This window comes from Diuraphis noxia, unplaced genomic scaffold (genome assembly GCF_037042655.1).
Source record: "Diuraphis noxia isolate RWA-SAM2 unplaced genomic scaffold, SU_Dnox_SAM2 contig0001, whole genome shotgun sequence".
NCBI classification, from domain to species: Eukaryota; Metazoa; Arthropoda; class Insecta; order Hemiptera; family Aphididae; genus Diuraphis; species Diuraphis noxia.
The window spans coordinates 65969288-65993892 of NW_028301711.1; the positions used below are offsets into that span (position 1 = coordinate 65969288).

A 24605-nucleotide genomic window follows, 5' to 3' on the forward strand; every position below is an offset into this window, starting at 1 on the left:
ATGGGGTGATTCTAAGGGTGAATGTTGTATGTATAGACTTGGATTGATTAATTTTAACTCTCCATTTAGTGTACCAGTCTTCCATGAGGGTGAGATGTGATTGAAGATTTTGTATTGCTACGAAAGGATCGGAGTGAATAGAAAGTATGGCCTTGTCATTCACGTAGTCTGCAACCATTGTATTAGGATTGGTTGGTTGGTCAGAGACATATATATTGGAAAGGATGGGGGAGAGAATTCTACCTTGGGGAACACCCGCAGATATGTGGGTTATGGAGGAAAAAGAATTACCAACAGGCACTTGAAAATTGCGATCAGAAAGATATGATTTAATGACAAGAATGTAAGTGGGATGAAGAAATTTTTTTAATTTAAAAAGTAGACCGTCATGCCAGACTCTATCGAACGCCTGAGAGACGTCTAGAAATACACTTGTGCAGTAGAGTTTTTTTCTCCAAAGAGTAAGATATAGCATCAACGACACTATGAACTTGTTGTATAGTTGAGTGCATAGAACGAAATCTTAATTGAGAGTTAAGAACGATGGAGTTTGCAGAAATACTTGGAAGTAATTGTTTGAGAATTAGTTTTTCTAGAATTTTGGCAAAAAATGGAAATAGACTTATAGGACGAAAAGTAGAAATTGAGTCAGGTGGCTTATTAGGTTTGGGGACAAAGATAATAGAGAATTTCCATAAGCTTGGGTTGTGAGAAAGTCGTAAAATAGAGTTAAAAATATGGGAAAAATGAACAATCGCTCTTTTAAGTAAACACCTAGCTACTACTGCAGTTATAAGGTCATATCCCGGGAATTTCTTGAGGGAACATTGATTTATGACAGATTTGATCATTTGGTGGTTTTTAACAGGACCAACCGATGAACATAGAGGTGAATTAAGATTGTCAATAACCTTATTATTATTGGTATGAGAGAAGTTCAGCTTTGTCAGGGTCTGAAATGACATAACTACCGTCAGGATTTTTAATTGGTAAATTAAGCAGATTTATAATTACAATTTTTTTTATTTCTCTCCAAAGACTATCGTCTTTGAAAGAGAGATTAGAAAGAAAGTAAGCAAGAGACTCACATTTTTGTTTTGCCAACACTTTTTTTTAGACGGATAGCTAATTTATTATATTTTTGTTTATTAGATGGAAGACGCGTACATTGATACAAAGCTCTAGCTCAACGTTTTTCAACAATAACACTACGTGTTTAATCTGGAATTAGGGGGAGGTGAGTAGAAGGATGACATTTTATTGATGAAGACCAAGCCTAAGACTGTAAGAGTTGTGTAAGATTATTTACAGTCAGTTCAATATTGTCAGAAGTTTAAAGTTTTACATTTAATTTGATTTGTCGATCAACAAGATTATGGAATTTATACTTGTCAGTAGAGAAATAATTTGGAAGGCTCTTGACGTGTAAGAGGGGAAGCACTTACTGATAGCATAACTGAGGAGTAATCAGAATTTGGTTCAAGGAGGTTTTCAGTTTTATAGTTAAGGTTATTAGGAATTTTGGCAACAAAAATATCTAATATATCAGGGTTTTTTCGTGTTGAGGTCGGCCAGTACGTAAGACCAGGAGGAGCGTGAACATTTGGATGAAGTAAAATTTTTGAGAACTCTCTCCACGGGGATTATTTGCACGACAACCCCAAGAAAGGTGTTTTGCATTAAACTCTCCTCTAACTATAAAATTGTGGTTTATTGTGCTAAAGTAGTCTATGAGGATTTTATTAGTAATCTTGTAATTAGGAGGGGAGTATATATCCGCAATGGGATGCTGTTTAATTTAATAGTTAGGGCAGTGGATTGCAAATAAGGTTGGCAGAATTTTGGTAGAGATTGAAAGGTGATCGAAGTTTAATTAGAATGGCTACTCCACCATGGACAGTGTTGTCTGGGTGATAAGTTTTTAATAATTTATAATCAGGGATTTGGGTGGAAGAATATTTGGTAAAATGGGTCTCTGTTATAAGAAAAATGTCTATTCGTTTGTTGTGTAGTATGGTTTCGAGTTCATTTACATGATTTTTTAATCCATTAGCATTAAACTGAAGAATTAATAGTGATTTATTCGTAAAATTATTAGAAATTTATATTTTATCAAGTAGTTTAGTGATAACTTTATGAGGATTGATAAGAGATTTGAACTCCTACAGAAAATTTGTAATTGCGTTGCTTAAATCTTGAGTTGGGATAGAAGGAGGTTCGCCATATTGGCCAGAAGTGGCTTCAGCGTAAGTGGGAGAGTGATTTGGCGTGGATTTAAATGAGAGTTGGCAGAAGGGAGGCTGTCTCTTACATTTTGAGTCTTATTTCTAATGTTATCTGATAAAAAATTATTTTTAGAAGTTTGTTTTTTGCCACGTTTAAGATGTCTGTACATCCTTTACAGCTTGCTGGGTGGTTCCCAGAACAGAGTGCACATTTAGGTGGGTCCGAGCGTGGATTTGAACATGACGATGATTGATGTTGAGCATCGCATCTAACACAGCGAGAGTTATGGCTACACTAAGTTTTAGTGTGACCATATTCCTGGCAGTTGGTACATTGGCTGATTACTTTAGGTTTGAGGGGTTCTTCAACTTTTATTTTAGTGTGAAGGAGAGAGGTGAGCTGATAAATTTGAATCGAATAATCAGTTAGTTCCAAGTCAAAAAAGAACAGAGGAAGACTTCTTTTAGTGGACTTTTGGTAATCTTGTGTAGAACATTTTTAACCTGCCTGATCTCAAAGAGACGGGTTTTAAGTTCAGATTTAATTAGGTCAGTAGGTGTAGAAAGATGGATATGCCGAATAACTAGGCGTAAGGGTTCACGTAATTAATAGTTATGTAATTCATCCTCGTTTTCTTTAAGATAACAGATAAGTACTCTGGAAGATTCAGGATTTGCAATTTGTATTTTTAGGCGATCGCCAGCAGCTTTGCAAATAGAATTGCCAACAGCAGAAATTCGGAAATCCTAATATACCTTCGATGAATATCGGAGGAGGCGGTTTGATTTGAACGTTGTAAGGTTCTTCTGTATCAAAGGGTTTTTCTGTAACGGAGGGTTCTTCTCCAACAGAGAAAGGATCAGTACCCATAACTGTACTCAATTTGAGCTAGAGCTTCAAAACGATTGCGTAAAGTGAACGGTTTTTTTTTTTGAGGCTTCATTGGTGGAGAATTTTTGGTAGAATTAGTGTCGGATGAAGAACTTGATAGATTTATTGTAGGTTTTGTTTTCTGCGTTTGCCAGCCACCGTTTGAATTGCTTGACATATTACTCCCTTGAGTATTGCAGTTAGTGTTGATTTGATTTTTATTAGAAATTACAAGATTTAATAAACGAGCAGGCTGTATAGTGCTATTGTTTGCACGATTTGCTTTCGAATTATTTTTCGACATCATATCTTACGTGAGGGCAGTGTCGCGAACCGGTGTGCGACGCACGCGATGCCGCGATAACACGTACATAGGCGCCGCCATGAATTTTGTCAGGGAAGGGGGGTGCATCGTGCATAGTATACACTATACTCTTTGATTTCTGAATAATGTTTAAATTATTTTAGTTAAATACGTAGAAATGTTTTTTTCAAATTATATGACGATACAAAGTTATTTTTGTTTTTTCGTTGGATGTGAAGTTTTAAATAGATAATATTGCAAAAAAATCTTTTCAATACCACCATACCTTTTTTTTAAAAAACGGCGCCCTTGAACACGTACGTGATATCTGTGGATGGCGCGACAACTGTTAGATAATCACACTACTAATTAACTTAAAGAAATTATTTAGAAATACATTTTGTAAAATACACAGAGGGCATACTTACAAGTTCAATTAAATTAAAAATTTGGATCGGGTTTGACGTTAGCAATTTTTGGTATGATTTTGGACATAATCGGTTGCGATGAGCGAGAACGACAACGGGTTTAGAAAGGAGTTTAATAAAGACATGTGCGTCGGACGCAGTGCGAACCGAGACTATATTAATATTCTTAGTTATATAATTATAGTTATACATTTTGGCAAATACGGCCTGGGTGACATGCCTAATTACATAGAAATTTTTTCTGCAAGTGCACTGTTTTATGTGCAGTTCCTATGGCAGATATAACGTTGATATCTTTGTCCTGTCTCAACTAACTCTAATTGAAGAAGTTCCCGTAAAGAATATTCATTTTTGAATGTTGAACGTTAGAGAACATTACTTTGTAGCAGTCTAACTCAGAATGCTCAGAATCCAGCATCCTTGTCATTATATTCTTCAATAATTCTAGAGGTACTTTTGTTGACAGTTTCATTCATGTTTTTTGACCCAAAACCACTTCATATGGATTTGTCTTTATAGCTTCATGGTATGTGGTATCAACACCCCGTTGTATAAAGGGGAGGTCGTAACTTCACGTTGCAGTTTTGTTGCTTTGCAACCGTGCCACCAATGAATCCTTCAGTGTGCAATTACTTCTCTCTACAGATCCTTGGATTTGTGGATAACGTGGACGACCGTTTACTAGTATTAGATTGAGCCATAATGGCGCTTATTTGGTTATAATTCTGACAGTAAATTCGTGACCTTTACCGGACATCAGAATATGAGCGACAACAAAATGTTTTGCAGTTCTTTACACGTTTTTGCACTTCAGAAGCAGGAAAAATGAAAACTTTGTCAATTGTTCTTTGTAATGAAGAATATATTTAAAATTTCCGTTAGGTTCATTTAAAGAAGAAGATAAAATAAAAATAATTAAAGATAAACTACTATTTAGATAATGGTTTGGTAATGTCAATTAGCATGCGTGCAATTTTGGTTATTTACATAGTTGATTGTATCATAACAATGATCTACCGAATTCGTATATTCGGCAGAAAATAACTGTGTAGTTCATGAAATTAGCAATCAAAATTTGCCGATTTCATGAAATCAGTAACGTTGTTGCCGACAACGTGAATTCGGCAAACTTGGCTACCAAATTCACGAAATCAGCAATTTCATTAATTCGGCGTAAAATAAACAAAAAAAAAGCCTATTTATAAGCTTAATACAAAATTTAATTTTAATAACAAATAACCTATAAACAAAAACATAATTCTGTTGTTTGTATTGAAATTATTTGATGTAGGTAGTCCTTAAAATTCAAAAAATTTGAATGATCAAGTTCTTTTACTTTGAAAAACGAAGCTTTTTTTAGAATCTCTAATATTTTCTACGTATTGATATACAGTATAAGTAGGTGACAACCTTAAGGTCAACTTAAGTTATTTTTAAAAGACCGAATGAACGGAGTCACCCTCGTTTTGCGTATGTTCCCGAATCAAAAACTTGTTGTGATTGTTTTCAAGTTTGGAAATATTTTTAAAGTTTACTGATACAGCTTATAATGGTTTATTTTTATTTGCCCTCCACAGTTGTTTTAATAGAAAATTATTTGAAGTCGTTAGTTCTCTTCAAGGTTCAAAGATTTCATCTGAAAGAATTTGAAAATTCAAGAAGCAATTTCGTTTGGTCCTCTTTATGCTCCATCTTAGTTTTATATGTAGAAAAAGCTCATTCACAAACCATTTATTCTATTATCTGATCGACAGGTTGACTGGCGGGAAAGGGGATTCAATACGCCCGGATGGAATCAGTTGGACTGCGGTGCATGTTACGCATTCAGTATAGCTTCTATGCTCGAAGGTCAGCTATTCAAAGCCACCGGGAAGTTGCACACGTTGAGGTAAAAAAAATGAATAAAAACCAAACTAGATGAAACTAAAACCTTTTCCTGGGATGTGTTTAGCTCACAACAAATAATCGACTGTTCAATCGCATATGGGAATCTCGGTTGCTCTGGTGGCTCATTAAAAAACACACTGCAGTATCTCCAGAGAGTTGGAGGAATCATGCAAGGAATTGAATATTCGTACAAAGCGAAGGTGAGTACGTTAGTTTTTTCACATGGATAAGTTTTTATTTATTGTTTATAATATAGGTGGATCTAGGCAGTTTTGGCGTCTCTGCTTTGGCATTAAGCTTTTTGTCGTAAATGTTTCAGATTATTTAAAAATTTTTTTTGGAAGTAAAATACTTCTTTTTATTTTATTAAAATTATATATTACTATTTTTTAGTTTTAAATAATTTAATTTATTTAAAAAAATACAATTTACAATTGATAACTGATAATCTAGCTGAAAAACTTACTAAGCAAAACATTATTATTGTAAAGAAATATTATGTACTACACCGCCTATACCTCTTAAATATGTTGTCTCGTGTATCTGATTCTTGAACTATTGTTAATAATCGTTTGTCAGAGTCGAAATATGTGTTGAGCTTTTAAAGGAGATTCGTTCCTAATTCCAGTTGAAATAAATATGTATCCATCATCATATGATCCTACTTGAATCTTTTTAAACAAATTATAAATAACCATAATGTAGGTCGTAATATGTCCTATTCCATACCAAATAAATAATGTTCCATCAGTTATATAATTCACAGCTCTAATGGTCTGAGATGTCAGAATTTTTAAGGATTACTCTAGTTTATGTATTGTAAAGATATTAGTGACTTAACAAATTTTCTCCACGACTTTCTCTGACATGATAGATTTACCTAATATTCAGTTCTTCCTCTCTGAAATCTTATTAGGTTGGCTGATATAAGCACTAATCCTAGTTCTGTCCAGGATGGTGTTTCCTAAATACTGCTTACGTTGTGTAAATATGCTTTTTATCATTTCTCGTATGAATTCTTTTAATTGATTACATATATTCGTATTTTTAGAAATTAAATTTTATCACTCCTTCATTAAAAATTGATTCAAAGAATGCTATTACTAGAGCTCGGTATTTGCTGCATTAAAAACCGTGAAAATGTGCATGCAAGATGCACAAAAAAAAGACATGCACTTAAATATGTAATTATAAGTTAATATTTTTACTTCAAATGTAATTTGATATATAATAAATAATATTATTACAAATAAAAAAATAGTAAAAATGCGAATGAAAATTTTTACCTAACATTATACCTAGTCAACAAGTTTAGTTTTAGTTTTTTCAGAGTTCTCTTTTAATTATGGCTCTAAAGAAATTAAAAAAAAAAATGTTTATTACATTATTATTACTATTTAGTATTTAATTTATATATTATTCTCCTTGAAAATTGCTTTGAATTAAAAAATGTTTTGATATTTTCGAATTTGAATGATTGTCGATTGAAAGTGAGTAAATTTTTTTACGCTGAAAACGAACTTTAACGTCAACTGATGTTATTAGACAGTAAATAGTTTTTCATACACGTGACATCATTTAAACTCCAATCTTCGGGTAATCCATCTGTCATGTATTACATTTAGTACCTATCTAAGATATTTTTAAAATTGCATGATAGTCTTTATTTCTAATAATACAGACTCAATATTATTATTCCATTTCTACATTAATTTGTATTTTATTTCTTCGATAATAGAAATAGAATCTACCAGTGGAATTTCTTGTTTTTCAAGTCAAGAAATTAAAAATTTAACTTAATCAATATTAGTTAGGTTTCAATATTTTGATCAGAGATATTTTTCTTGATACTGCATCATTTTCATCAAAAGAATTAATGATTACTCAAAATGTTCAGAATTGTAATTTATACTTATGTTCAGTGACGTAGCCAGTATTGTTCAATGTGGTGTAAGTGTTACGGTGGTTACGATTTAAGGATGTACAACAAGTTTACATATAAATAAAACACATTTTTAATTCTTTATACATATAAAATATTCGAAGTCAAATTATATTTTTATTACATTACATTAAACTTAATTTTATTGTTTTAGTAGCTAATTTATTTAGGACATCATCAGAAACATAATTGTATCACCATGTAAATTCATTATTGCTAAACCATTCAATCCGTTTTAAAAAGGTTGATTTTAAGATCTTTAAAAAGGGGATGTTATGAATTGCAACAAATATAGAGATATCTCCTTACTAGATAAATCATACAAAATTCTATCAAATGCACTCCTTAATAAACTCAAGACATATGGAAAGCCATGGAAAAGAATGATAAGAGCATATGTTCAATTCTCTAAATGTATGATCAAATTTAACAGCCAACTATCGAAGGTATTCATGATCAACACAGGACTGAAACAGAGAGATGCACTTTCACCAATGCTAACATTGCGTCGAAGGAAGTGGTTAGAAATGTATTTAACTCCGGTATAGGAGTTAAACTACAAGAATCTAAGACTATCAAACTAGTATCATATGCTGATGAAATAGTATTACTGTCCGAATCTGAGAACGACCTTCAGGGTACGGCAGAATCTCTCATGAATTGAAAGTAAATAAATGGGCTTTACTATAAATGAAGAAAAAACAAAGTACATGATACTGTGACGGAAAAATAATAGATACAATTGCATAATAAGGGATATGGAGTTCGAATTGGTCAAAATCTTTAAATATCTAGGGAAGGAATTGAGTGTATCGGGAAATAATCACAAGGAAATACAAAACAGAATAAACTCAGCTAACAAGTGCTTCTTCGGATTAAAAACAATATTAAAATCTAAATTAGTTTCCATCAGACCATATGGCTCTAAAATTAATATAAATATAAACTATTAATTTGATTTTAAAAAATAGATATACTTTGGTATATTTTCAATAAATTACATAGTAATAAATAAATCAAAGTGTGATGGTAAATGAGGTAAAAGTTGTTATATTTTACATTTTACTTCTAAATAAACACATTATAGTGACATAAAATTTGTAGAGATGTATTATCTTTAGTTATATGCATGTGTGTTTTGTACTTATGTACGCTACCTATCTAAATATCTATATACTATGTATGTTCTAATACCAATAATAGAGAATCTGAAATTTAATATAATATAATCATAGACCTATTATAATATAATATATTATGTTTTATACTTTTTATATGTTACATACAAATATACAATACTTTATATAGGTAGCTACTCCAGAAATGTAAGATTTATGTTTTACATTATATAAAACAAAACTAGTATACCAACCTTTTGAAGAAGGTTAGGTTATGAGCTGGATCTCTCAAAAAAGATAGATTGTCAACAGGTTCGGATGTACTTGGAGTCGACTTGACATTATTTGGATGGAAATCTTCTGCATCTGAATCTCCTCCTTCATCTGAATCATATGCCATTGAATCAGATATACTATTTAACTCCAGAATGATGTCTTCTTCAGTAAGATCACTAGGCATCTACTATTTTTACCAACAAATTTGTTGGTTATAAGTATATTTTGTAATCATAAAAAAATTATATAAATAATACATAATATCATAAATATATATTATAAGTATATTATAAAATTACCACAATATAAAACTATAAATATTTTCTTAGTGGATTATAAAAAATACTAAGTTTTTATATTTTCTAAAACTACATAATATAATGGTTAATTAAAATATACTTACATTTATGATCTTGTAGTGAACCTCCTATTATTTTTGACTGTTTTAAAATAACATTGTGATTAGTTTGATACGAAAAAAATATTTTGATTATCACTTTTTTCATATCCATTTTAAGCGGGAAATTATGTGATAACACCAACAAATGGCTGGAGTTGTAATGTTTGTTATAACTTAACCATTGTTAACACTGCTTACAAACAGTATTTGATAATATTTAAAAACCAATATAAAATACGCGCCAAATAATGCCTCAATTCCGGTGGCAGAAAATTTGTGTGGAGCCAAATTATTTTATCCATCAGAGTTATTACGTATTGCTTATTATTAGTATATTTTGATAAGATTATTTGATAAGATAGGTATTTTGGATTTTATAGAAACACAATATTGTTGTTTAAAATTACGAATACATATAACATATTATATTTTATTTAAACACAATATAGTTGTAAATTATTAATACATAATATAACATATTATATTATTACACAGTTTGTCGTTTGATAGATCTTTTGCCGTCAAATTAACTAGTCATAGGTCATTGACGTTGCCAAGGGTGTACTACGTGGAAGCGATCTATCATTACACCCCATATTTAAAAAAAATAATCAAATGAAATTAAAGATAAAATAAATTTACTGTACTGAGTCATATTCAATATTAAAATTAAAAAAATGTAAATGTAATAGGTAGTAAGTCAAAAATTGATAGGGTTCCGTACCTCAAAAGAAAAAAACGGAACCCTTATAGGATCACTTTGTTGTCCGTCCGTCTGCCAAGACCGTTTTTCTCAGGAACGCGTGGAGGTATCAAACTGAAATTTCTATATGATACTCAGGTCTACAATCAAAAGATACAGCCATTTAGGCCGCAGATTTTTGACTTTTTTTGAGTTATTTATACCACTGAAATTTTCGACTTTTTTGAGAATTTTTTTTTGAAGTGTCAGTAAAAAAATGTTGGACGACCAAAAAAACTTGAAAATTTAATACAAATTTCCTTATGAGTTGTTCTTATTGTAGCTAAAAAAAATTAAAAATCGTAAGACACGATTTTTTTAAATAAGCGTTTATAGTTCAAAATTTTACGAAATCTGTCGAAAACGCGAAAATTTGCAAGTAATTTTGAAGTTGAGAAATCATAAAATTGTTTGCATTTATAACTAAGGATTAAAAATACAACACTAAGTTTTCCATAAGTTTTCCTTCGAGTAGCTATAGAGAAAACTCGAAACATCATTATAGGAAAAATTTTAAGTGCGTATGAATTAACGACGATAAATCGTTATCATTACGCGATTTATCCTGAAACGATTTTAAATATTTGTTATTATTCAAAAAGTATAAGTCCTAGATACTTGAAAATTTTACCAGTTATTAGGATTGGCATTTTCTTTACATGATTTAATTTTCAAAATATTTTGACTTTTTTGAGATATTTATAGACCACTGAAATTTTCAATTTGTCTGAAAATTTTTTTTTGAAGTGTCGATATAAACCTTTTGGCACTATCAAAATACTTGAAAATTGAATACAAAGTTCCTCATAAGTTATTCTTGTAGTAATTAAAATATTATATAAATACATAGGCACAATTTTTTTTTATTAGCATTTGAAGTTCAAATATTGACTTAATACGTAAAAATTACGGCAATGTTCAAATTATCTTAGATAGAAACTCATAAAAGTTTTTCTTTTTAATTCTAAGATTTGAGAATTTAATACAAGGCTAATAATATATTTTTACAATAACAGTTGAAAAATAAAAGAAATGTATAGCTACAATTTTTTTTTTACATGTATTCAAATTTTAATTTTGACAACATACGTAAAAATCACAAAAATTCCGTAAATTATTTTATCCTAGAAATTCATAAAAACTTTTCCTTTTATACCTAAGATTTGAAAATTTTATACAAGGCTCCTAAAATATTTTTACAATAGTATTTGAAAAATAAAAGAAATATAGTTGGCATTAGTTGGCACGTATATAAAATTTGAAAAATTAAACCGTTTTTATAAATTAAATACATGGTATGGGCAATGGGAATATATCATCCCATTACTATCGTTTTCAATTATTTCTGACGATTGTATTGCTCTTATCATAAGTAAATCTTGTATAGGTACAAAGTACGCATGTTATATCGATGATTAATTTAGTACGATCGATAAGTAAATACCAATTAACCACAAAAAGTAAATATTTTTTTTCCGTTATGGTAACTATAGATCCCAGTGCCTTATAAAGGGGTAACCCTTTATAAGACAGAAGGTAGAACTTCATCCAATGTTTATGAAATTTGGTATACTTACTCAGTAGGAAACAGGTTTTTTGGGAAAAATAGAAAAAATTTTTTTTTTTACCCGCACTTCTAAAAAAGTCCACGGGAAATAGTATCCATTGAACACTTGGAAAGTAGCGATTAGCGTATAATATGCAAAAGAGCATTTATTTTATAATATACTTTTTTTTTTACCACCATATTATATATTAATTCCCTGTTAAATTTACTAAGAAATAAAACATTACTCATGCCATAATTATAAGTGTAATTTGGAGGGTTCGGGGGTTAGGAGGGTCTGCACCCCATATTATTTTTTTGTATTTTAAATAGTTTATCATTTGAGAAAAATTTAAAAATTATAAAAATTTAAAACTCAAATTATTGCACTATCACATTTTATAAAATAATAAAACGCACACGAAATTTCTAATTGACATTTTATTTACCAATCTTTTGGTTACATTTTATAACCTAACAATATAAAAACAGAAAATTTAATAGCATACAAATTCTAATATAAATACTTTAATAAAATTAGTTTTAATTTTCACTTGAAATTAACTACCAGTCTTTTGGTTTCATCTATAATACATACCTAACAATCTAACAAATTTTTAAAATTTTAAAATATAAAAACTCATTAGCACTAATCATTATAGAAAAAACATAACATAAAATTCTTGTAATATTAGTAAAATAATAAAATCTATTGCTTCCTCTAAATTAATTGGAATATCCTTTTCGTATGATAGTAAAATTAAATTTTTCAGTTGGGTTTGATGAATGGTAGATAGTAATCTAGTTTCAAATAATTTAAGTTTGGAGAAATATAGCTAATTTGACACAGAAGTTGATGGAATAATACACAAATATTTATAAGCTGTATATAAATATTTGTAGGGAATTGAGTTTGGTTTTATCAGCAGTATTATCTTTATTTTCATAATCTTTAGATACAATGCTATTCTCGCATTATTACAAGATAGGTTGATTTTAATCTAATAGTATTTATTGCAAATTATTCGACCTATGAAGATGGAGTAAGATATGTCACTTAAGAACCTATTTTTTTAAATACAACCTAATTGGTTACAGGAATAAATCAGTATGGTTATCTGTCGATAAAAATCAAATTTAAATATACACCAATTTTGCCTTCCATTCGTTATATTAATATAAAATTTATTTAATAGGAATTTCATATTTATTGTTTTGTGCAAGTATGTATTTGATTGATTTATAAGAAATCTATGGAAATCACACAGTTGATCGCGTTGAAATGATGTTTGACCAATTTCGGCCATCATTACGACCAAAATATGGTCTCAAGAATCGACAAACTGTATGTCACGCTCCTAGCGGATTTTGTCGCAGGCGACGACGACGTAAGACAATATTCATGACATGAAAGAATTGATGACAGGCGGCTACGAACCTGCGGCGTGTTCTGATGTATGGCGGACGATGACTGGCGTATAACCATGTTATATCTGACTTCCGTGTCACTCACGACTTATATCTTCCTACTATCATTATTACAAGACACAAGTGTACTGTGCATTGAAAAATCTTGTCCAATACGAAGGTTTGGCGTTTGCCGTTGTTTCGCTACTTGTTATTGTTATTATAACGTTATACTAATGTACAGTTTTGTAATAATGCCTAATTTATAAAATGAAAATGAAGCGTGAAATTGTTAAAGAGCGAAGATACTTTGGACAACAAGTAATGGTCTTATAGTTGTATTTATATTACTTGTTTTGATCATGTTATATTTTTTGGCGTGTATTTCTAATGCATGAACTTTTGAGCTATCTTCTTATTAACTTCAAATTCATCAGAATAAATATAAAATAGTTATTATGGATTGTGTTTAACTGTTTCTAATGAACAATTGTCCATTGTTATTGGATAATATGTAATGATGTTCGTTAATCAATAAAACACGAAATATAATCACTCTAAATGTACAAATGTAAGACAGCGAGTTCTGAAGTATCGAAGTATCACTGTATGAACTGTAAATTAATATTAATAATTATTTTTATTAATTAAGCAACATTTCAGATACAAGTCAGCCACTAACCGTGAGTTGAATGTTTTCAGGACCAATTAAAATTAAAAGAACGTTTTACTATTAAATTCAATAAAAAAAAGTGAGCAAGCGGGTATTGATCTTGTGTGTAGGAGAGATGGGGAGTAGGTCACAATGGATGTATTATTAAATTTGAATGCAATGACAGCTTTCATTGTACACGAAAAACGATTGATTCTGAACGGAGATGATTTATCAGTCTAGAATATTAACTATATTTATATTATAATATATTTATTTTTTCATACAAGTACCTAACTAATCGTTACTTATATAATGACAATGTAATTAAATTGATGAGTTTTGTATTAACATTTAGGTCCATAATTTTGGTCTTGGTTATTATTATCAATATTTGAAGCGGTATGAAAACAATGCAATATAACTGAAAAACAACCTCTACTCCTATAATTTGAAAAGCAAGTTATATGAAATATATGGTGCTTTTTCCAATAATCGTTTGATCTATTTAGCTTTATGAATAATCAGAGCTAGTAAAGTTAGAATTTCATTTTTATCCGTTGGTTTCCGCATTGATATACTACGAAGACCACCAATACGTAAAAACTCTGTTTTAGCGTAATTATTAGTTTCATCGGCCAATAAATTAACGAAATTGTCATCGAATATCGAATAATAAGAAATAAAAATATAGGATTTCCATTATCTGGCATTGGAACCAGTAATTCATTTTGTTTCGTAACATTAAAATCAGGTATATCAGTTTCTTCTTTAAGCTAACGGACATCCATTTAACCGGGTTCTAGGTCATTTTGTACAGTCAGGCATTTAAAGTGCGGAACGCGGTCACTTAGTACCTACAGTCTGGTAAAAAGGTACATTGCAGAACGCGGACACGCAGTACGGTCGGACAAAAAGGTACTTTGTAGAACGCGGACACTTTGTGTACTATTATATACATAAAGTATATATTATAAATATATGTTTTTGACCTACGTAGTAACTAGTAATTATGTATAGTTTTAATTAATAGAAAAATAAAAATAATATTGTTTTAAAATATGGTATAATAATAATAATCTAAATGATCAAATAATCAATAAATCAAATGATTTATGATTGATGACTATCATCAAACTACATGTAAAAATGTGCATGTACAATACAGCGTCGGATTGGCTAAAAATTTAGGCCCGGGAAATTACCGTATGACCGGCCCACCATCCAAAAATAACAATTTTCCATAACAACTATTTTTTTTTTTTTTAGTCATTGTCTTATTTATTTCATAATAAATATTATATTTTTATTTAATATAATATCACTGACTTACCTTTACTTTTTGCATCAGTGCTCATGCATCATGCAATGTGCACGTATAAAACAATATTAATAATTAAATATTAAACAAATTTTAGAAAAATTTAGATTAGATGGTTAACAGTTAATTATAAATTAACTCATGTATTAACTGCTTTTATTATATTACAAAAATTACAAGCGTGCAAATTATTATTAAAGCAATTCAATTAGTAAGATAATTCTTTTTTTAAATTAATCACTATTTTGTTTTACATCATCAATAATCTCATCTATCTCTAAGCTATTCAAACAATTTTTGTGCCATCATTTAGTGATAGGCCATGTTGGCACTGGAAGCGCTAGTATCCAGTGAGTAAAACCATTTATTTGATAAGAAACTTTTCCGCCGTAATGTACCGTGGGATTGTATGAATTGTCGCTCAACCATTCTATCTTAAACCGTGATTCTGTAGGCCCATCAGCTGGACATTCGTATAATCGTATAGATTTTAAAAGGCGTAACAGAAATGTCACAAAAAGACTTATTTGTATAAATGTAAGAAGAAAGTCTCAAGTAATATTTTAAACATAATATGTACGTACTTAATATTTTATATTTTTATTATTTTTATTTATATATTAGGTACTCGCTGGTTGTATAAGATTTGTTGAAATTTTCCCTACACGTAGTAATTGAAAATTTCCAACGTACATCGTTCATATATTTTTTTTTTAATTGTGTACTCAAAACCATCTTTGACGAGCTTTGGTCTTAATTTAGATGATGTTGTTTCCATCGTGACAGTCTTAGTGAAATGCATTTAAACGATAAACTCAAATATCTTAAATCTAATAACTTGGATATCACGATTAAGAAATATATATAATGATAAAATATTATCGATGTATACCCATGATTCCCCAGATAGTATTACCAAATAATATTTTTAACATTTCTGATAAAATTTGTCATGAAAATAAAGTTGACTATAATAACTATTACAGCTAAATATTATTTTTATGTTATACTACCTTTTGACATTATATTTATATTTTCATTTGACATTCATATTAAATATAGATTGTAATGTAAAAATCATTAAATATAAATACTATTTTTATATTATACTACTATTGGACATTTTTTTGACTTATTTCATTTTTGATATTTACTACTTACTAGTTACTTCATAGGTCTAAAACATATATTTATAATATATACTTTATGTATATAATAGTACAAAGGATCCGCGTTCTGTAAAGTACCTTTTTGCCCGACCGTACAAAGTGTCCACGTTCTGCAATGTACCCTTTTATCAGGCCGTACTAAGTGTCCGCGTTCTGCATTTTAAATGGCCGTAACACGTTTGGGCACAAAACGATATTTTTACCTGAGATTCGAGAAAACGATTGGGAACACACGTTTAGGCAAACGTGTCTATTTGTACCCAAACGTGTTGGCTTTTGGGTCAATGTGACCAAACGTTCAGCGCCCTTTTAAACAATGGACAGTACAAAGTGATTGTTTACCATTTCACCGACCTCAGTAAGACTGTACAGTAGTATTTTGTATATTACCTAATATTATTCATAAAATCAACATCAACATAGGAATCACTTTCAGAATCATCCACTGGCTGGGAAGAAGCTTCAACCATATAATCGCTGTCGAAGTCGAAAAAGTCAAAATCTTCATCGCGTTCGGATTCGAAAAGCATCTGTCCAATCCTACTATCATATTCCCGATTCGTACAAATGCAATTAGGTCGAGATGAACTAGATTTATTTAATTCATTACTCATATTATAAAAAACTAGAATAAAATATGTCACATAAATCGTCTATTAATAACGAACAGTAATAATTACATATTAGACAGTCGACCACACTCGAACAATTGATAAAGTTATACTAAAAGAACATAAAATAATAAAAAACGGTTTATATTTATTTCCACATATACGATTTTTGGAAATTAAACATGATATGATCAAAAATTTGATCGTTTTTTTTTAAATTAGCGTATAGTACTTTTAAGTACTTACTCTGCATTTCAGCACTTAGGGCATTGGCAGTTTTCAATATCCTTGGTCATAGGATTAAATTCGTTCCCAGGAAATGCACGTGGTATGTGAGACATAATTATTAAAAAATCGGTCTTGTACACACCCACATCTCCAGGATATTTGTACGGTACATCCACTCACTAGAGTACGAGTCTGCTACTGTCTTAAAGTTACACCTTGTTAATATACATTTTACTCTCTATAAGCTCGTTCGATATGTTGAGTAAGATTCCGAATCGGGGCCAGGCCATCTGTTACTCCTTCCCGTTGCTTATCCAAACATTGGGAAATTCGTGCTACTGGCACCCAAAATGAGGAGTAATGTTTTGGTGTAAGTAATAAGTAATAACCAACCTTTTTTTTAAATAATAACAATATAAGATAAAATATCTTAGAGTGACAAACCGTCTCCGTTCAGAATCGTTTTCCGTACACAATATCATATCATTGAATTCAAATTTAATTCCATCCATTATACTAACCTACTTGTAACCGAATCTACAGCAGAGGGACATCTAATTTCTCGCTTTCTTTTTGAAACTATGGAGTTTGGTATGCTTAAAAGGATAGTGAAGAGAGAAATTGAGGGTCGGATTTAGTTTGTAAGTTGAAAATATATGAAATCAAACGCTCTTCCAAATTCACTTAAATAAGTAGTTTGACTATCGGTATTCTATGTACAGTATGGTGCAGTTATACAATTTTATGAGTATAATCCTAGTTTCAAACTAGCATTACCAAATTTTTTTTGTATTTGTATTTTTATAATTATGGAGATTATGGTTCTATAACAATGATAAGCACTTGTTCGAAAAATTGTTAGTGGTGATACGGAGGTTACTCGGTGACCAACATGTGGTGTTGTGTATTATTTATATAGTCGAGGGATATTTTCGTTTTTTTTTCATCTTAACACAGCTCAGTAGTAGGGTGGCAACATGGGCATAACTATAATAGGATAGGTACAGTTCTCTCCCGTGATAAGAAATTATAGCGAATAATCGCAATTGAGTTCAAATTCTACTATTACTGGTATCAGTCGTGGTATAAGAATCCTTATAATCCTTATAATTTTTCAGATCATTGTACCATACTTATTTTATATCTTTAATCGTGAGTATTACAGATCACATGTGTTTTAATCTATATTTATTTAGTTTAACATACTCAGATGGCTAGTTTAACACAAAACATAAACCATTCCTGGTCTTTCAAATAATCTGCTAGCAAACTATTATTGTCTTTCAAAATTGAAAAAACTTCCGTTCGAAGTTCAAGTAAGCGGGACGACCTAATATCTCGTGACTTCTGTGTGTAATAACAATGACTTGAATGAAGCTCCCATATCTTCACATAGTATTTTGAGTAGTCTATACTGGAAAGGCCGTGTCTTAACATGGTTAATAATTTTAACTGTGTTGTCAAGTACTTGCTTTAATTTAACTTTAATTTTTTCGTTGCGAGGGAATGTCAATGTAATAGACAATGACAACTCGTGCAATTTGCTGAAACATTTTTTATCCTTGCATCAACGCCAGCAACATAACCCACTATTGCCATCTGTGCACACGTCAATGCAATTGTTCCATGGTATTGAGTTTTTAATGAAAAAGGCATCAAAGCATAGAACAAATTTCAGTTTCACTTTTTGACGATAGAAGTTGTTTGCAGAACAAAATATCTTCATGAAAAATACCAGAAAATTCGTACCATACAAGTGTCATTACCACAGCTAATCTAGCGACGTCCGTCGATTTGTCAAGTTGTAACGAAAATTATGTTTAATTGATACGAGAAATTATGGTGTCTTTAATATCGTATAATAAATCCTGAATACACACAGTATTATTTGATAAAGGTAAACTTGAGATAAAATTCGCAGTTTTTCCATCGGCTATACACTTTACTACTTTTACTAATAGTGGTTTTATAAAAGTTTCAGCGAAGGTGTGCGGTTTGCCAGCAAGAGCCAATTCATAACTTACTAAGTACGATGCTTTCAGTGCTTTTTCACAATCTGTCTTTACATGAGATACAAACGTTTTTTGAGTTGCATGGAGTTCATCACTTTTTTCTTTTAAAATAGTTTGCAGTTTTATTTGTAAAGTCAGTATGTGTTCTAAAATGTCGTCTAAGCATAGCAGGGAAATCGAGCTATTAGGCATAACTTTGTTACATATAACACATTGAGAACGTCCATTGGAAGATTCAGTGAATCCAATTGTCTAAATACGAATCGTTCATATTTTCGTTTTTTGTTTCCTTTCAGAATTTCTACATCAGGTATCGTAGACTCTAAAGCAGAACTTCATACATCATATTCCGAATGTGATTCTTTTGGTATAATTTTTGCTACAATAATTCTTATCTTCCTTTGATCGATCAACAGTTGTTGACTGATGATTTTCAGATCTTATGGAGACCGTTTTAAACCACCGTTCCATTTCAGTAGAAACACACTGCGTCATTCGTAAATCCACTAAGTAAAATAATAAAAATGAAAAATTGAATCTAAGAAAAAATTCACGTCTGTTGTTCATAAATACGCACAATAAAATAACAAATTAACCGAATTAACCAAAATAATCACATATCCGTTTTTCGTCAATACACGCGATAAACTGATAAATTAATTTATTAATTGAGAATCAAACCTAAATTAAATGGTAGAAATGTTCTAGTTTCCAGTTTTATCTAAATTCTAAAATTAAATAATTGTACACAATTTGCTTATCAGGAAATATACATAGTACACGTCATATCGGTGAATTGCAAGTTGAGTCTTGAGTGTTGACGAGATTTTTAAGATATATATATATATATATATATATATATATATTGGTTTAAATCAGTGGTTACCAAACTGTGGTATTTAAACTTAACATATTTAACAATTACAAAATTATAATCTAGATCTCATGAAAAAGTGCTGTATTACTGTATTAGTTAACGGTGATAGGTATAGGTAAGACAATAATGAATAGGTAGCAATGGAAAATTGTTTTTGTTTTAAATGATTATGGGAAATAAGAGACATACATCCATTGTATCTATTCTGTGATGCATCCTTATGTTCTGTTAATATTATAGTCAATTGTAATAAATAATAAGTTGTATTTTTACTTAAGTACGAGGATAGAATTATTTATTTTTAATTTTACTGAATTTATTTCAGAAAACATTGTGTCATTTTAAAAAGTTTAGATCTGTTATTCAAATTTCAAACATTACAATACTGCCACAATCCGATGAACACGCGCTAAAAGTAGCTGTGGCGTTTATAGGACCAATCAGCGTATCAGTGAATGCAAGTCCAAAAACATTTCAACTGTATTCGTAAGTATACATATTTTTCAATTTTTTTTTATTTAAAAAAATGTTTCGATCTCATTTTTTTAAGTTATAATTTTGTTAGAAAATAATAAATAGTAAATACTAGTTAATTATTTGAGTAGATTATTATGAAATCATTGTGAAATATTTAAAAACGTAATGCTATGTTTTATGGATATTTTTTAAATTTTTAAATTTAAAGGTATTAATGACTTTAAATTTAAAAAAGTTCGAAGTAAATGTTTATTCATGTAGATATTTAATATTAGTTGTTATTTTTATCACACGTATGGGCTCTATAATATAATTTTGGTTATTTTGTACTTTACCCAAAATCGATGCATTTAATTAATTCGTTGTAAATTCTATTACGAGTCAAAATTTTATAAATACGGGGTAAAATTATATCAGTAATTCAATTACATATTTAATATTTATATTCTGATAAATGTTTACTCGCACCACAGAATTTAAGTAAATAGCTGAAAATTGTCAAGTATTAACAATAGAACAGTTCATTCATCAGTACAAAACAATATAATAAATGAACTAAACAGGGGATGGCCAATCCACCTGAATATAATTATAAATCAATGTTAATTGACCGAACTGACAATTGAAGATCCTGGCTGGTATGAACGAGATGGTCACGTGTATCTTGGATGCTGTGAACAGCGATGGAGAGTGATGTCGAACAATCATTATACAAGATACCGAACTGTTAGATGTCTCCGAGACTATTGTGTTGAATATGTACAAGGATCAACTATAAGAATTTTATTTATGACAGTATTTAAATGTTGATTAACAAACTGAGATAATGAAAAACCTTAGACAGAGCTGTAGTATACAGTTGAACGATGGACCAAAGACAAACATAACAAGGCTTAGCGGCAACATGAGATGCGTCCGAGCTGGACAGTGGTGAGTGGTGGAAACGTCTGCACTCAGTGTACCAATACTATAATATTAGCTAGGGCTAGGGTTTTAAAAAAAAATTATATTTTAATACCTATAATTTGTTTTCATTTATTTTCAATTTACTCATATAGATGAGAATTATAGGTATAAATGAAGTCAATTAAATAATTGTAAACATAACTAAAAGTTCAGATTTTACCAACTTTGATAATAAAAATAATAATAATATATATAAATAAATAATTAAACAACTGTTTATAATTTAAAATCCAATCTTCTTTCTTTTTTTGAAGCAAACATATTAATAATTACTTCAGAATCAATATGGAGATCTCTATAGGTGCGATCCCACGGCCCGTGGGCCGTGGCGTGGAGCGCGGCGCGTAGCTTGGTAAAGCGTGGTACAACCGACGCGCCGTGGGATCGGTGTGGCGCGGCGTGGCATGGCATGGCGATGGCGCGAGGCAGCGCGACCGTTTCCGATGATTGTCGGTTTTTGGGTCCCGCGTCAAAAGAAAATAGGCACGGCGCGTGTATTGTAATCCCACGGCGCGGTGCGGCTTGTTCAATTTTTCGACGGTACATTTTAAAAAATTTACCTAGTTTTTATTTATTATTGTTTTAAATAAGTTTTATTTGAAAATCTAAGTTTTTTTTTATTAAAATTAACTTTTTAATAAATTTTAATATGAATTGGTCAAATGATCTTATTGTCGAGTTCTTGGATTTGTACGAAAAGGAACCAGCTATTTGGAATCCAAGGGACCCAAAACATAAAAACAGGAACTATGTTATTGATTCGTGACAAAGGATTGCTGATAACATTAGTGTATCATGTACAATAAATGAACTAAAAAAAGAGAGAGATTCATTAATGTCCACCTACCGAAAACTGGCCTCAAAGGTAAGAGGAAGTAAAAAGACTGGTTCAGGTACAGCAGACATATATAAGCCCGACTGGTTTGCCTATGATATCATGGCGAAGTTTTTTGCATGGAGTTTTCCAACCTAGAGTCACACAAAATACAGAGGTTAGTTCAAACTACAAATAATTATATAGTTAAATAGTTAATTGAACAGTATGGTATAATGTAATAAAATTAGGCTTAGTTTGTGTTCACTTAACGTTTTTAATGTTTAAAATGAAAAAATTGTACAGTTTCCGTTATAATATGTTAATAAAAAACGTAAACTAAAATTTTTTTCGTTCGGCATAAACCTGAGTTTAGAAAAACTTAATCTTAACCACAAAAATCTCTAATAAATAATCTTAAATGATATATAAAATAAAATACTAGCTGTTATGTTTGGTTGACAATGTAAAAGCAGCTGCAATACCCAAAAAACGAATTCATGCGTATCGTGAACCATGAACCTATTGGCTATTGTTATCGAATGAACCTTTTTTGATATGTTACAATCAATTATATAACAACAAAAAAAAAATTCACCTTAGGTCTAGACTACTAAAGATAAGGTTTACTTAGTATAAGGTTTATTAACTAACAAATTAAATAAAAAGTCAACGTATTAGTAAAATACATCCTACATAGACGATATGATAGTCTATATTATATTATTATGTACTGTATGTCCACGCGAAAACAGAGTACCTACACTCATTTATAAGTTACAACTCACTACTCAGTACTAAAAAAAAAATAATTTGTGTTACAAATATATGAGTTAAAATAATTGAAGAAATGTATGATCTAATAGACTAGTTTAACCTTAACGTTGCGCAAAGATAATTTTATAATATGCATATAGGGTAGGTACTGATAGTTTACCCTGTTTTCGTGGATACACGGCATAATACAATAATATTATATATACTATTATAATATTCTTAATTAATTATTTGTTATTCTGCCAAGTCACTGCTCCGTTTGTCACGAAGTATTGAGCGAATAAATCTCTTATTCGGAGAGCTTCAAGTCCAGATTTTCGAGCCACTCTCCGAACTGGCAAAAATGATGACATATCACTCTGGTCTGTTCTCCAGGAACCTGAATGGTCTTCATTTTAATGTTCAGAATCAAATGTTCCTGGGGGAGAATAGCTTGCTCTTGATGACTTACTTCTTTTTAAAAAATTGTGCAGCAATGCACACGTCATTGCTATGTCTGAATTTCTGTGTTCGTTTAATATAATTGGCTTTCTCAAAACACGAAAAACAGATGACATTATACCAAATACGTCCTCAACAATTCGGCGAGCTCTTGAAAGCCTATAATTAAATATACGTTTCGAGTTACCTTTTTCATATACGCCCGAGTATGGTTTCATTGTATGTTTGGCCAATGCAAATGCAGCATCTCTGACAAAAACATATGACATCATTTCGGTTTTTGTTGGAAGTGGCTCATCTATAGGAAGATTAAGTTCGTTCTGTTCTAATTTTTTGTAAAGAGATGTATTTCTGAAAACACCACCGTCACTGATGCGACCTTGGCACCCAACGTCAATATACGTAATCAAATAATTTGCATCTACTAAAGCCATTAAGACAATACTAAACGTGCCTTTATAGTTATAAAATTCTGAGCCACTGTTTCCCGGACATTGTATTACAATATGTTTCCCATCAATAGCACCGAGGCAATGGGGGGAGTTCCATTTGTTGTTGAAGTCCTTAGCTATTGTAATCCAATCATTTGTATTTTTCGGTAACTGAAAATGTACATTTATAATTATTATTATTATCTGTCATTTATAAATCTTATGTTAGACGATTGCGGTTTTCTTATTTTTAAAAATTTAATTTTGTTATATACCTATGAATGTTTCTTTAAAAAAAATTACTTTTAAAAACAATCACCACATACTTGTAGTAGGTATTTAAAATAATATATAGACATACCTTTACAAATATTCAAATACATCTTTTTTTATGTCACAGTATAAAAAAAAAATGTATAAAAAAAAAATATATAAAAAAAATGTATAAAAAAACCAAGTAAAACATAATAATAGTATCTACCTAATTAAATTTTGATCTCTACTCATTTTTTTATCAACTGATTAAATGTTGCATCGTTATTCATAATATTAACTAATAAGTATTAGATTTGTTTAACAAAATAAATGTAAAACTCAATTGATTTCTACTGACTACATTTTTATAGTAGGCGACTAATTGATTGGGACTATTTAAATCTAAAATACAATTACCTTTAATAGAT

General features: G+C 30.3%; 1 protein-coding gene and 1 pseudogene across 1 annotated transcript in view; one reads left to right on the forward strand and one right to left on the reverse strand.

The window, feature by feature from the left end:
- CtsL4 (Cathepsin L4) overlaps nucleotides 1-24605 on the forward strand; it is a 48246-nt gene that overhangs the window by 19548 nt on the left and 4093 nt on the right. The window contains exons 5-7 of the mRNA XM_089217820.1: nucleotides 5583-5716; nucleotides 5780-5915; nucleotides 20342-20502. Of these exons, the coding sequence (XP_089073946.1) occupies nucleotides 5583-5716; nucleotides 5780-5915; nucleotides 20342-20502 (431 nt within the window). The remainder of the gene's footprint in view (nucleotides 1-5582; nucleotides 5717-5779; nucleotides 5916-20341; nucleotides 20503-24605) is intronic.
- LOC107168651 (uncharacterized) lies at nucleotides 23278-23925 on the reverse strand (annotated as a pseudogene).